The 15644-nt window shown below is 50.9% G+C and overlaps 1 protein-coding gene across 2 annotated transcripts in view; it reads left to right on the top strand.

The window, feature by feature from the left end:
- Positions 1–15644, top strand: part of LOC119977736 (inosine-uridine preferring nucleoside hydrolase-like) — a 35800-nt gene that overhangs the window by 1016 nt on the left and 19140 nt on the right. For both annotated transcript variants that reach the window (XM_038818938.1, XM_038818937.1), the window contains exon 2: positions 363–553. In XM_038818938.1, the coding sequence (XP_038674866.1) occupies positions 371–553 (183 nt within the window). In that variant the 5' untranslated portion in view covers positions 363–370. The remainder of the gene's footprint in view (positions 1–362; positions 554–15644) is intronic.

Genomic DNA, 15644 nt, shown 5'->3' with positions numbered 1-15644 from the left:
CCCCCTCCTATCCACTTCCCCCCCTCCTCTCCCACTTCCCCCCCCCTCCTCTCCCCCTTCCCCCCCCCTCCTCTCCCACTTCCCCCCCCTCCTCTCCCACTTCCCCCCCCTCCTCTCCCACTTCCCCCCCTCCTCTCCCACTTGCCTGTCCCACTCCCCCCCATCCGCTCCCAATCCCCGCCATCCCCCCCCCTCCTCTCCCACTTCCCCCCCCCCTCCTCTCCCACTTGTGCATTACGCTATTTATTATTCTTCCAGCTGCCCATACACATTCACCAGTGTTTAGTGTAATAATTAACTATAGAATGCAAGAGCAATTGGTACTGTTTTAAACTCCATCTTACTAAGTTTTTGGGCTACAGGTTCCAAGATGGGAAAGAAGCTGCTGCTTTTAGATGTTGACTGTGGGGTGGATGATGCCCAGGCGATGATGATGGCTCTTGCAGCTCCTAATGTGCAAATCCTGGCTATAACATGTGTTCATGGAAACACAAAAATTGAAAATGTGTGCAAAAATGTACTTCGGGTGTTAGAGGTTTGCCAGAAGACCAAGGTACGTAATGAAAAGAGAGTTTTTATTCCAAGGTGCAGACATTTGGCAAAAAAAGCTGTTAAGGTGTGTAAGAGTGCTAATTATTTTATAAATCAGTGCAAAGGTATACTGAATGGTGTTATATAAAATAATGAACCTTTTGTAACTATTAATTTTTTTTTCTACATTAACAGTGACTTTAGTTGTCAAAAAGTTAAATGGTGTGTTGTGATTTAAGAGTTCTACTTCTCTAAGGCTCACACAGCTTGAAGAAAAAAACCTGAGTTTGGGCAGGAGCTGTGAAAGTAAATTCTGCGGGTTGTCTGACACTTCATTGGCATACATTGAAATGATATACTGATGTGAATGTCAGTTGAGATTGGCGAGAGAACCTTATAGCCATCCACACGATGGATCATCAGGGTGAAATACCAAAGAGCTGCATAAATTGTGCTCCAACTATAGGGAAAGATGACACGTAGAATTCCTACAGTGCAGAAAGAGACCATTTGGCCCTTCTAGTATACACCGACCCACTGAAAGAGCACCCTACCTAGCCCCAATTCCCCATCCCATCCTTGTAACCCCACCTAACCTTTTGGACATTTAAGGAGCAATTTAGCATGGCCAGTCTGCCTAACCTGCACATCTTTGGACTGTGGGAGGAAACCGGAGCACCTGGAGAAAACCCACACAGACATGGGGTGAAAGTGCAAACTCCACACAGACAGTCACCCAAGGCTGGAATTGAACCCGGGTCCCTGACGCAACAGTGCTCACCACTGTGCCACCCGCTAATATTCAAAACGAGAATCATGCAACTGTCTTTTGCAAGCCCAGAAGATGTGTATTAATTTCTTTCAAATTGTGCTCTCTCTTCAAAATCACATGACAAGCTCGGGCTCGCAGCCCAATTACATCACGAGTACTCTGCTTGTCTGGAATATCACTGTTGCTTCTTCGGTGAACCCTGGGGCCCTGCCTCATCTGAATCATTTGACTGCATCAGTGATCCTGTCTCCATTCTGACACCCATCCCCAGCAACCCATCAGCAGCGCTCCCATAGATGGCGCCACACGCACCAGCGATATGTTTGACAAGATAGGCAGTGGACAAGCAAATGAGCAGGAAAGGAATATCGGGTTCACAGCATCCTATTTATCCAACATGTTTTTGATATAAAACTGATGTTGGTGAAATATTTCTACCCCCAAGCACTCCAAACGTAATTGCATTACCAAGGGAAATACCAACACCTTATTGGACCATCTTATTGGGATGGCGATGGCGTAGTAGTATTGTCGCTGGACTAGTAATCCAGAGACAAGATGGTAATGATCTGGGACTCTAGTTCAAATCACACCAGGGAAAATGGTGGAATTAAAACTCAATAAAATATCTGGAATTAAAAGTCTAATGAGGACCATAAAACCATTGTCAATTGTCGGTAAAAACCCCATCTGCTTTACTAATGTCCTTTAGGGAAGGAAATCTGTCATCCTTACCTGGCCCTGGCCTACATGTGATTCCAGAACTGTAGCAATGCGGTTGACTCTTAAATGGCTTAGCAAGCCACTCTGTTGTTATTCAACTGCTACGGTAACACAAAAAAGGAATGAAACCAGATTAATTGAAACTAGGCACCGGAAACGACAATGACAAACGCAGCCCTGTCAACCCTGCAGTCCTCCTTACTAACATCTGGGGGCTTGTGTCAAAGTTGGGATATCTCTCAAACTAATCAAGCAACAGTATACTCACGGGAAGCATACTTTATAGACAACGTCCAAGAACCACTATCGCCATCGCTGAGTATGTTCTGTCCCACCAGCAGGACAGACCCAGCAGAGGTGGCGGCACAGTTGGTATACCAGTCGGGAGGGAGTTTGCCCTGGGAGTCCTCAACATCGACTTTGAACTCCATGAAGTCTCATAGATTCAGGTTAAGCATGGGAAAGGAAACCTAGTACCATGTACCATCCACCATCAGCTGATTAATCCGTACTCCCCCATTTGAACATCAATTGGAGGAAGCACTGAGGATGGCAAGTGCACAAAATATATTCTGGGAGGACTTCAAAGTCCATCACCAAGAGTGGCTCAGTAGTACCACCACAGACCAAGCTGGCAGGGCCTAAAGGACATAGCTGTGAGGCTGGGACTGCAGAATGTGGTGAGGGAAGCAACAAGAGGGAAAGACATATTTGACCTCATCCTCACCAACCTGCCTGCTGCAGATGCATCTGTCCATGACAATATTGGTAGAAGTGCCCTTTGCACAGTCCTTATGGAGACAAAGTCTCATCTTCATATTGAGGATACCCTCCCATTGTGTTGTGTGGTACTACCACCTAAATGGGATAGACTTCAAACAGGTCTAGCAACTCTTAAGACTGGGCATGAGGTGCTGTGAGCCAACAGCAGCAGCTCAATTATACTCCACCTCAATCTGCCGCCTCATGGACATGGCATATTCCCCACTCTACCATCACCACCAAGCCAGGAGATCAACCCTGGTTCAATGAAGAGTGCAGGAAAGCATGCCAGGAGCAAATTCAGGCATACCTAAAAATGAGGTGTCAACCTGGTGAAGCTCCAACACAGGACTAGTGTGCCAAACAGCATAAGCAGCAAGTAATAGGTACAGGTAAGCGATTTCACAAAAAAGGATGAGATTGAAGCTCTGCAGTCCTGCCACATTCAGCCACGAATGGTGGTGGGCAATGAAACAACTCATTGAAGGAGGAGGCTCCCCAAATATTCCTATCTTTGATGATGGAGGAGCCCAGCACATCTATGCAAAAGTCAAGGAAGAATCTTCAACCAGAAGTGCCAAGTGGATGATCTATCTTGGTCTCCTTACAAATGTCAGTCTTCAGCCAATATGATTCACTCCATGTAATATCAAGAAATGGCTGAAGGCACTGGATACTGCAAAGGCTATGGACTCTGAAGACTTATGCTCCAGAACTTTTCCAAACCTCTAGCCAAGCTGTTGCAGTACAGTTACAACACTGGCATCCACCTGACAATGTTACAAATTGCCCAGGTATGTCCTTTACACAGGAAACAGGACAAATCCAACCCAGCCTATTAACGCCCTATCAGTCTACTCCATCATCAGTAAAGTGATGTAAGGGAGTCATCAACAGCGCTATCAACGGTGACTTCAGTGGCAGCCATGGAGCGAGTGGTCGTACATTTGGTGGCTCCGCTCAAGGTGCATTTTGTTGGTCCTTCCCCAACCGTATGGGTTTTTTCCTCTTGTTTTGAGGCAAAAGGTATGTGAGTGCCCAGGGAAGGTAATACTCCTCTGGTGAGGTTGTTATGTGGCTGAGAGGTGCCACGAGAACGAGCGAGGAGCTGGAGCAGGAAAGTTTTCATGTGGTGTCACAGGTGAAGATGGTGGAGGGCAAGGAGGCACTGTGGGAGCATGAGGAGCGATGGTCTCCTTGGAGATGGAGTTGGGAATGGTTTCTGGACAGCCAGAAGAGGCTGAGAGAGAAGTTAAACGACCTGGAGAACCACTCCAGGAGACAGAACCCTGAGGATCGTCAGGCATGCCTGAGGGCATTGAGGGATGCGGAGGCCACCAGGTATGTGCTGAGCATGCTGTGTGGGGGGGGGGCGTTCAACCTTCCTCTCTAGGTGGATTGGGCGCATAGGGCACTGAGAAGGAAGGCCACAGGAGGGTAAGCCGTCGAGAGCGATGATGGTGCGTTTGCATCGATTCTTGGATAAAGAAAAGACTTGAAATGGCAGAGGCAGACTAGGAAATGCACCTGGGAAGGGAGTAAGCTGCAGGCCTACCAGGACTTGGGTGTGGGAATTGTCGAAGAGGAGTTCGGTTCAACCAGATAAAGGCTGCCCTCTTTAAAAAGGGGATGAAGTTTTGGGTTTGTACCCTGCCTGCTTGTGGGTGACGCATCATAAATATGAGTTTTAGTTTGACTCACCAGAGGAGATGAGGGACATGGATTGGAGGAGGTGAGGACATTGAACTTTGGAGAGGAGCTTTGTGTTCACTGCAAAGAGTATGGGGGTGGGTAGTTTGCCATAGGTTTCAACAGGGGAACGACAATGATGTGGTGTGCCTTTTGTTCTCTTTGTTTGTTGGTGGTGGAAGGATATGGGGGAGGATGGGGTGGACTGGGGGGTGAGGGGAAGCCATAGGCCTTGGGTTAGGGTGGGCTGGCTTTTTAATTGGAGTGAAGTGGGGGGATGCCAGGAGGAGGGGGCAGGCTGAATGGGCCTGGTTAAACGGTCGTGTGTGTTCACACATTTGAGGAGTCTGAAGGCGGACGTCGATACACACCTGAAGTGGGGGATCAGACGAGGGTAATAAGGGATGGGTGGGCAGGTTTCCACGGGTTGGATATGAAGACGAAGGGTAGCAGTGTTGGTTAATAAGAGGGTGATATTTGAGGTGGGGAGCATTGTGGCCAATCCGGGGGTAGGTATATGATGTTGGAGGGGATGCTGGTAGTTCAGGGGAAGGCCCAACGGCCGCTGTGGAGGTTAGATGTGGAGCTGTTGGTGGATGAGGAGGTATGTTGAATGGGTGCGTGCTGCCATTCGAGGCTATGTGGTAGTTGAATGACACAGGCCACCGAGCTGTGGGAGGCACTCAAGGTTGTAGTTAGAGGGGAATTTATTTTGATTTAGACGCAGAGGGAGAGGGTGGAGCGGGAGAGAGGGCAAGCTGATAGATGAAATTTTGAGGCGGGACAGGAGATACTCGGTGGCCGCGGGAGGAGGGGTTGCTGAAGGAGAGGCAGAGGCTCCAATGGAATTTGGGTTAGTGTCTACGGAGATGGCGGTGTGGCAGTTGTGGAGGACCAGGGGGGCAGTTTACGAGTATGGTGAGAAGGCGAGTAGGATGCTGGCCCATCAGTGAGGAAGCAAGTAGTGGCGAGGGAGATTGGTAGGCTGAGGGCGAGGAGGAAATTGGTAGGGTGAGGGATCAGAGTGGTACGGTGGTAATGGACCCGGAGGGGGTGAATGGGGCATTTGAGGTATTTTCCTTGGAGGCTGTATGAATCGGAGCCCCCAACAGGGGATGAGGGGATGTGGCGGTTCCTGGATAGTTTGGAGTTTCCCCAAGGTGGGGGTGGTAGCGGTGGGTTCAGTGTCTGAGGGCCCCGATTGGGTTGAGGGAGGTGATGGACGTGATTGATGCGATGCAGTCAGGAAGGCCCGGGTCCAGGTGGGTTCCCAGTAGATTTTATAAAAGGTTTGGACAGAGCTGGTGTCACTGCTGATGAGAACGCATATGAGGCGAGGCAAGGAGAGGGGGAACTCACTCCTGCATTGTCGCAGGCTTCCATTTCCCTGATCTTAAAGAAGGATAAGCACCCACAGCAGTGTGATGTCGTTATTGAATATAGATGCTAAGCAATTGGCAAAAGTGGCTTGTATCGCGGATTGAGGCCAGAGCGCCGGGCCGTGATAGGGAGGTCAGACGGTTTCTGAAGGGAAGGCAGCTGTCGGATGTGCGGAGGTTACTTAATGTGATTATGATACCTTGGTAGGGACAGACGAACACACTATTCGCCAGACACGTACTCGCCACTCGCTCTCAACTCCCTGGTGAGACCTTTTGAAGACTTCTGGCGGGCCCTAATCCCACTCGTTCTGGGACTGTGACTGTCAGGCCGTTACGGCCACGGAACATCAAACCTCCTTATGCGGGACGCTTTTGTTACAGGGATTGGGTTGGACCTTCATACGCCAGCGACCTCTAGAAGGGGCCACGCTCGATCTAACAGAGACAATAGAAGCTAGCGCTCTCTATGACAGTCGTCTCGCGCAATGTTCAGGCCTACACCCCCAGCCATGCGGCCCACCCCTCCTAGCATCATGACCCCACAGATGGCCCGCCCAGCAGGGGCCATACCCAGCCAATACTCCTGTGCCCCGTGCCAGCTAGCCAACCCCGGGGGTCCCCGATGTATATTTGCTGCACCCCCGCCAGCACTGCCCGGCCCGCGCTGCCCTTTGTAAGGTTTGCGGTAAGAAGGGGCACTTCGCCGCGGTGCGCCAGGCCCGCGCAGTCACCGCTATTGCCCCCACCCCCCTCGTTTATGCACAATGGCCACCGCCATCTTCACCCCACCGGACCACGTGCGGCCAGTGGGCGCCGCTATCTTCCCCTCCGCTCAACATGTGCGGCCCATGGGAGCCGCCATTTTTTCAACCCCCACCACGTGCGGCCCATGGGCGCCGCCATTTTGTCCTCCCCAAGATCAGGTGCCGCCATCTTGTCACCCCCATGGAACATGGGCACCAACAGCGTTCCAGGACCCGTGCCCCCCCCCCCCCCCCCCCGGCACCCCACCATCCGACACCAGCGATGACCAACCACGACTCACCTCGGTGACCATCGACCAGTCTCGCCTGCACAACCTGGCCACCGCATCGACCAGCGTTAAACTCAACGGACATGTCACCTGTTGCCTGCTGGACTCCGGAAGCACCGAAAGCTTCATCCACCCTGATAGGGTAAGGCACTGCTCCCTCGCAGTACACCCCACCAACCAAAGAATCTCCCTGGCCTCTCGAATCCCATTACGTGGCCATTCGGGGGTACTATATGGTCACACTCACGGTCCAGGGCATAGCATTCAGCGGCTTCTGCCTCTACGTCCTCCCTAACCTCTGCGCTGTCCTGCGGCCTTGCGACCCTAAAGATCGATCCGCCTTCCCTTTTTGCAAATCTAACCCCGGATTGCAAACCCGCCGCCACCAGGAGCAGACGGTACAGCACCCAGGACAGGACCTTCATCAGGTCCGAGGTCCAGCGGCTGCTTCGGGAAGGCATCATCGAGGCCAGCAACAGCCCCTAGAGAGCCCAAGTGGTAGTAGGTAAAACTGGGGAGAAACACAGAATGGTCGTGGACTACAGCCAGACCATCAATCGGTACACGCAGCTCATCGCGTACCCCCTCCCACGCATATCTGATATGGTCAGTCAGATTGCACAGTACTGGGTCTTCTCAACGGTAGACCTCAAATCCGCCTACCATCAGCTCCCATCCAGACACTGCCTTCGCGGCAGTTAGTCACCTCTATCACTTCCTCAGGGTTCCCATCGGCATCACCAACGGGGTCTCGGTCTTCCAAAGGGAGATGGACTGAATGGTCAACCGGCACGGTTTGCGGGCCACCTTTCCGTACCTAGACAACGTCGCCATCTGCGGCCACAATCAGCAGTACCGCGATGCAACCTTGCCAAATTTCTCCACATCGCTACTCTCCTAAATCTCACCTATAACAAGGAAAAGTACGTGTTTAGCATGAACCGCTTAGCCATCCTCGGCTATGTGGTCCAGAACGGAGCTCTGGGCCTGATCCCGACCGCATGCGCCCCCTCATGGAGCTCCCCCTCCCCCACTCCCCCAAGGCCCTCAAAAGCTGCTTGGAGTTCTTTTCATACTACGCCCAGTGGGTCCCAAACTATGCGGACAAGGCCCGCCCACTCATACAGTCCACCCATTTTCCCCTGACGGCCGCGGCTCAACAGGCCTTCGCCCGTATCAGAGCCGATATCGCCAAGGCCGCGATGCACGCTGTAGACGAGGCACTGCACTTTCAAGTGGAGAGCGACGCATCAAACTTTGCCCTAGCCTCGGCTCAACCCCACCCTCAATCAGGCAGGCAGGCCCGTGGCATCCTTTTCCCTTCATGCCTCCGATATCCGGCACTCATCTGTCGAAAAAGAAGCCCAAGCTATTGTTGAAGGTGTGCGGCATTGGAGGCATTACCTGGCCGGCAGGAGATTCACTCTCCTCACTGACCAACGGTCGGTAGCCTTCATGTATAATACACACAGCGGGGCAAGATCAAGAATGATAAGATCTTGAGGTGGAGGATCGCGCTCTCCACCTACAATTACGAGATTTTGTATCGCCCTGGCAAGCTCAGCGAGCCCCCAGATGCCCTATCCCGAGGTACATTTTCCAGCGCACAAGTAGACCGACTCCGGGCCCTGCACGACAGCCTTTGTCACCCGGGTGTCACATGGTTGTACCATTTCACTAAGGCCCGCAATCTGCCCTACTCCGTCGAGGAAGTACGGACAATCACCAGGGACTGCCAGGTCTGTGCGGAGTGCAAACTGCACTCCTACCAGCCAGACCATGCACGCCTGGTGAAGGCCTCCCGCCCCTTTGAACGCCTCAGCTTGGATTTCAAAGGGCCCCTCCCTTCCACCGACCGTAACACATATTTTCTCAATGTAGTCGATGAGTACTCCAGATTCCCCTTTGCCATCCCATGCGTCTGCCACTGTCATCAAAGCCCTCAACACAATCTTCGCTCTGTTCGGTTTCCCCGCCTACATCCACAGTGACAGGGGATCCTCATTCATGAGTGATGAGCTGCGTCAGTTCCTGCTCAGCAGGGGTATCGCCTCCAGCAGGACGACCAGCTATAACCCCCGGGGAAACGGGCAGGTAGCGAGGGAGAACGGGACAGTCTGGAGGGCCATCCAACTGGCCCTACGGTCCAAGAATCTCCCGGCCTCCCGCTGGCAGGAGGTCCTCCCTGATGCACTGCACACCATTCGGTCACTACTGTGCACCGCCAGTAACAATACACCCCATGAACGATTCTTTGCCTTCCCCAGGAAGTCCACATCTGGGGTGTCGCTCCCAACTTAGCTCACAGCTCCAGGACCTGTTCTTCTATGTAGGCATGTCCGAATCCACCAGGCGGACCCGTTGGTGGAAAGGGTGCAGTTGCTCCATGCAACCCCCCAGTATGCCTACGTGGCGTACCCCGACGGCCGCCAGGATACTGTCTCCCTCAGTGACCTGGCACCAGCAGGTTCCTCTCACACACACACCTCTGGCCCAGCCCCACCCCACCCCCTTCCTCCCCCGTCACTCCGAGCAGCAACCCCCCCCCCCCCCCAGGACCATCCGTCCTCCCTCTGCCCACACCCGCGGATGAAGACGATTTCGGCACGCTCCCGGAGTCACAGAAGACCAGACCAACATCAGCATCACCGCCGCCACTGCATCGCTCTCAGCGGCACATCAAGGCCCCGGACCGGTTAAACCTATAACGGGTTCACTGGACTTTGAAAGAACTATTTTTTCTGTCGTCGATATTGTACATATAAATTCAATTTCTGTATATACTTCTCCACCACCCCCGCCGGACTCATTTTTAACAGGGGGTGAATGTGGTAAACCACTGTTCTACCTATATTAGGTGATGTACGGTAAGACCCTGTACTATAGGTACAGCAGTAGTTCCTGCCTGCTGTCTCCGCCCAGTAGGCAGAGTATAAATATGTGTGTCCTCCATGCAGCAACCATTTCGCCAGCTGTTGTGGGAGGCCACACATCTTATAGTAATAAAGCCTAAATTGGATTCAACTCTCGTCTTTGTGCAAATTTGTTTGAGTTGCTAGGGCGGTTTGGATTTGGGCGGGGATTTGTGGATTGGGTCCGGCTGCTGTATACAGCGCCAGTGGCGAGTGTGCGGACAAACCAAGTGAGTTTGGGATACTTTGGGCTACATAATGGGACAAGACAGGTTTGCCCGCTCTCCCCATTGCTTTTCACCTTGGTGAGGTTATTGAGATATTGATCTGGGGGTTGGGGGGGGGGGGGGGGGGGTGGTGGTGCCGAGCATAAGGTTTCGCTGTCTGCGAATGACTTGCTATTTTACATTTTGGAAAATGGGGCAGCATTGGGGGGGATTATGGAGATCTTGGAAGAATTTGGTCGGTTTTCAGGATATAAATTGATATAAACGGGGTATGAATGAGAGTTGCGTTTCAGGTGGTAGAGATAAGCTTCAGGTAACTAGGTATTCATGTGGCGCGGAGCTGGGCCTAACTACATAGATTGATCTTGACTCGATTGTTGGAGGGGTTGAAGGCAGATGTTAAGACGTAGGATGTTTTGCCGTTGTCGCTGACTGGGCGGTTGCAGACAGTGAAAATGACGGTGCTGCCGAGGATTCTGTTTGTGTATCAGAACCTCTCTATCCTTGTTCCCAAGTCTCTTTTTAGGAAAGTCAATGTGTTGACCTGAGGTTTGTGTTGGTGGACAGTGCCCTGCGGATGCAGAGGACTTTTCTGGAGCGGGTGGGGGAGGCTGGCCCTGCCAAATTTGATAAATCATTAATGGACGGCGAATATTGCAATGGTGAGAAAGTGGGTTGTGGAAGAGAGGTTGGTTTGGGGGTGGGTGGAGGCAGCGTCGTGTAGGGGAAACAAATTTGAGGGCTTTGTTGGCGCCTTTGTCATTCTCACCGGCCAGGTACTCCATGAGCCCAGTGGTGGTGTTGGATGCTGCCCAAGGGAAATGGTTTTGGGTACCTGCAGGTTCGGGATTTCCTGAGGACAGAGGTGCCGTACCTTCGGCTGTTGCAAGACAAACTGTTGTCTGAGGACGAAATAGGGGAGAGGAGGGTGTTGGATATTTATAATGTGGAGATGCCGGCGTTGGACTGGGGTGAGCACAGTAAGAAGTCTTACAACACCAGGTTAAAGTCCAACAGGTTTGTTTCAAACACGAGCTTTCGGAGCACGGCTCCTTCTTCAGGTGAATGGAAAGGCTTGTTCCAGAAATGTTTATATAGACACAGTCAGAGATGCCCCGGAATGCGAGCACCTGCAGGCAATCAAATCATCAAAGATGCAGAGAGAGAGGTAACTCCAGGTTAAAGAGGTGTGAATTGTCCCAAGCCAGTTCAGTCGGTAGGCCTCTGCAAGTCCAGGCTTGTTGGTGGGGGCCGAATGTAATGCGACATGAATCCCAGATCCCGGTTGAGTCCGCATTCATGCGTGCGGAACTTAGCTATAAGTTTTTGCTCAGCAATTTTGCGTTGTCGCGTCTCCTGAAGGCCTCCTTGTAGAATGCTGACCCGGAGATCAGAGGCTGAATGTCCTTGACTGCTGAAGTGTTCCCCAACTGGAAGGGAACAGTCCTGCCTGTTGATAGTCGCACGATGCCCGTTTATTCGTTGTCGCAGTGTCTGCATGGTCTCGCCAATGTACCACGCTTCGGGACATCCTTTCCTGCAGCGTATGAGGTAGACTACATTGGTCGAGTCGCACGAGTATGCGCCGCGTACCTGGTGGGTGGTGTTTCCACGTGTAATGGTGGTGTCCATGTCAATGATCTGGCATGTCTTGCAGAGATTACCCTGGCAGGGTTTTGTGGTGTTGTGGTTGCTGTTCTGAAGGCTGGGTAATTTGCTGCAAACAATGGTTTGTTTGAGGTTGCGCGGTTGTTTGAAGGCCAGTAGTGGGGGTGTGGGGATGACCTTGGCAAGATGTCCATCCTCGCTGATGATGTGTTGGAGGCTGCGAAGAAGATGTCGTAGTTTCTCCGCTACCTCATACGCTGCAGGAAAGGATGTCCCGAAGCGTGGTACATTGGCGAGACCATGCAGACACTGCGACAACGAATAAACGGGCATCGTGCGACTATCAACAGGCAGGACTGTTCCCTTCCAGTTGGGGAACACTTCAGCAGTCAAGGACATTCAGCCTCTGATCTCCGGGTCAGCATTCTACAAGGAGGCCTTCAGGAGACGCGACAACGCAAAATTGCTGAGCAAAAACTTATAGCTAAGTTCCGCACGCATGAATGCGGACTCAACCGGGATCTGGGATTCATGTCGCATTACATTCGGCCCCCACCAACAAGCCTGGACTTGCAGAGGCCTACCGACTGAACTGGCTTGGGACAATTCACACCTCTTTAACCTGGAGTTACCTCTCTCTCTGCATCTTTGATGATTTGATTGCCTGCAGGTGCTCGCATTCCGGGGCATCTCTGACTGTGTCTATATAAACATTTCTGGAACAAGCCTTTCCATTCACCTGAAGAAGGAGCCGTGCTCCGAAAGCTCGTGTTTGAAACAAACCTGTTGGACTTTAACCTGGTGTTGTAAGACTTCTTACTGTGGATATTTATAACGAATTGATGGAGAGGGAGGGCGCTCCAGTGAGGGATATTGAGCGCAAATGGGAAGAGAAGCTAGGAGGGATTAAAGTGGTGCATTGGGCCCACATGACGGTGGCAAGGATGAGTAGGTTCTTTGCGGAGGGTAGGTGTGGGCGGTGTGCAGAGGAGGTGCTGGGAATCACATCGACATGTTCTGGGTGTGTCCAAGATTGAGAGGGTTCTGGCAGACGTTCTCGGACATGATGTCTGAGGTGCTGGGTTTGGGGGTGGTTCCGAGGTGGCGATATTTGGTGTGTCTGAAGACCTGGAAGTCCGGGGATAGAGAGGCCAGTGTTTTGGCCTTTCCTCCCTGATAGCCTGGAAACTGATTTTGTTGGTTGACAGGACTCTGAGCTGCCGAAAGCGGGATGTGGGTGAGTGGTAGAATTCCTGAGGTTGGAGAGGGTTAGGTTTGCTCTGCAGGGTTCAGTAGAGGGTTTTGCCCGGGAGTGGAAACCGTTCATTGATTTCTTCAAGGAGAATTGAGGGGTCAGCAAGCGGGAGGGGGGATGGGTTTGGGGGTGGGAATGGGGTTAAAATGGGTGTGGCGGGACATGGTGGAGTGTTGGTGTCAGGGAGTTGGAGGGTTGTGGTTGTTTACTGGGTTGATGTGTTGTTCTTCTGATATTCTGTGTATATTTGTTAAATGGTTTGAATAAAAACATTTATCAAACAGTACTTACTCAGCAAGAACTGCTCGCAACTGCTCAGTTTGTGTTCCGCCAGGGTCACTCAGCTCCTGACCCCCTTACAGCCTCGGTTCAAACATGGACAAAAGAGCTGAACGCCAGAGGTGAGGTGAGAGTGACTGCCCTTAACATCAGGGCAGTATTTGACCAGTACAGCATCAAGGAGCCCAGCAAAACTGGAGTCAAGGGAATCGGGGATAAACTCTTCACTGGTTGGAGGCATACTGGCACAAAGGACGATGGTTATGTTAGTTGGAGATCGATAATCTCGGCTCCAGGGCAGGAGGAGTTTGTCAGGGTAGTGTCCGAGGCCCAACCATTTTCAGCTGCTTCATCAATGACCTCCCTTCCTCATTAATGTCAGAAGTGGGGATGTTCACAGATGACTGCACACTGTTCAGCACCATTCGCAAATCCTCAGATAACGAAGCAGTCCATTTCTAAATGCAACAAGCACTGGTTGTGGTGAATGTATTATGCCAATAATCCACCATTGTATTTATATCTGTGCTGTTGCCCTTGTATTTGTATCTGTGTTATGCTGTTGCCCTTGTGGGCTTCTCCTATGGGCCATTGTATGGCATTATCCATAAGGGAACATGTTGGGGCATGTATGGGCTCCACCCATGGCTCCTCCCCTTGAAAGGAGGTATAAAGAGCAATCGCAGGCAGGCACTGTTCTAAGTTGATTAAAGAAAGGATTTACTTCTACTCTTGTCTCGAGTGAATTGATTGGCCGTCTCACCTGGACAATATTTATGCTTGGGCTGACAAGTGGTAAGTTGAGTTTGTACCACACAAGTGCCAAACATAACAATCTACCTTGATATTCAATGGCATTACCATCGCTGAATCCCCCACCAATTGACAACCTGGAGATTACTATTGATAGGAACTGAACTGGACTAGCTAGAATAGGTCAAAGGCTAGGAATATATGGTGAGTAACTTATCTTTGAACCCCCAGGGGATTGCAGGGTGCAGTTTGGAGGTCAGGTGGGTTGGGGAACAAATCATAGAATCCCTACAGTACACAAGGAGGCAATTTGGCCCATCGAGTCTACACTGACCCTCTGAAAGAGCACCCCATCCCCATAAACCTATAACCCCACTGAACCTTTTAGGCAATTTAGAATGGCCAATCCACCTAAACTGCAACATCTTGGGACTGTGGGAGGAAAACCGGTTTGCACCCAGATGAATTCCACGCAGACACTGGGAGAATGTTGTAAACTCCACAAAGACAATCACCCGAGGTTGGAATCAAACCTGGGTCTCTGGCCCGTGTGAGGCAGCAGTACTAACTCCTGTACCGCGTGGGGTGTAAAATATGGAAGGGAGGTGCCCCTGATGCATAAGGGAACAGTCTGAACTACCTTCCTTCCCAACTTTACAAAATACTCCCACCTACCTGCCCAAGCATTATGGTGGGAGCAGAATATTATACGAGTTAATTGAACTTATTAAGCCAATTATTTATTTAATTATTCAAGTAATCTGGCTGGTGGCCCATCCACCTACTTTATAATGGGGACAGCTCTAGGGGGATTGGAAGGTTTTCCATCTCGTGTGTTTTATGTGCCCCCCACCCCCCATCGAAAACATACCCATCTGAGGGATGCAAAATCCATCTTAAGAAGAAGATTTTACCATTAAATATTTTTAAGCCTTCAAGTTATTTTTAATTTTTGAATACCTTCATGCTTTATCCTAAAAGCGATTCTTGATTCAGCTTGATCTGCACAATAGCATTTTCCTTTGAATGTGTACATATTTGCCTGTTCAGTTGTAGGAATTAAAGGTTCAATACAAAGGATGAAGAATTGCCTTGCTTGTTTTATAAATAAGTAATTTGTCATAGTCCACAATTGTAAATATGTAAATCCACGCAAAGTATAATGGCACCAACATTCTTGAACTTTGGACTGCAGAAGCAGGGCAGACGTCTCGTGAGAGGGTGGGTGGAGATGACTAGTCAGGACCTGGTGTGGAACCAGATTCCAACGGTCAAATTTCTGATGAATGAGTTGAGTGCTACTGACGCGACCATCAATTCACGCGAGACAGTGAGTGGAAGTGAACTGTGGCTTTAATCGACTAGAACAGTGCCTGCCTGCGACTTCTCTGCTACTGAGAGCCGCCTACAGGGCAGCTGCTCTTTATACCTCCCCTCAAGGGGGCGGAGCCAGGGCAGAGCCCTCAAGGGCACCCACATGATACATTCCATGTAGTACAGTACAATGGTCCATAGGTGGAGCCCACATGGGCAACAGCATGATACAATGTGAGACACAATCTGATACAGTGGTGAATGGTTGGCACAATATGTTCACCACAGCTACCTGTACTCATCCACTCCCAGCCTGACTTCACCAAAATGCAGTAGTGATGGGGAGCTTCCCCTATTAGAATTAGTTCCATCCTTCCTTTTTTTAAATTAAATTCAGAGTACCC

The sequence above is a fragment of the Scyliorhinus canicula genome, chromosome 14 (genome assembly GCF_902713615.1).
Source record: "Scyliorhinus canicula chromosome 14, sScyCan1.1, whole genome shotgun sequence".
Taxonomy (NCBI): Eukaryota; Metazoa; Chordata; class Chondrichthyes; order Carcharhiniformes; family Scyliorhinidae; genus Scyliorhinus; species Scyliorhinus canicula.
The sequence above is the reverse complement of the archived record's forward strand: the minus strand, read 5'-3'. Positions and strand labels throughout refer to the sequence as shown.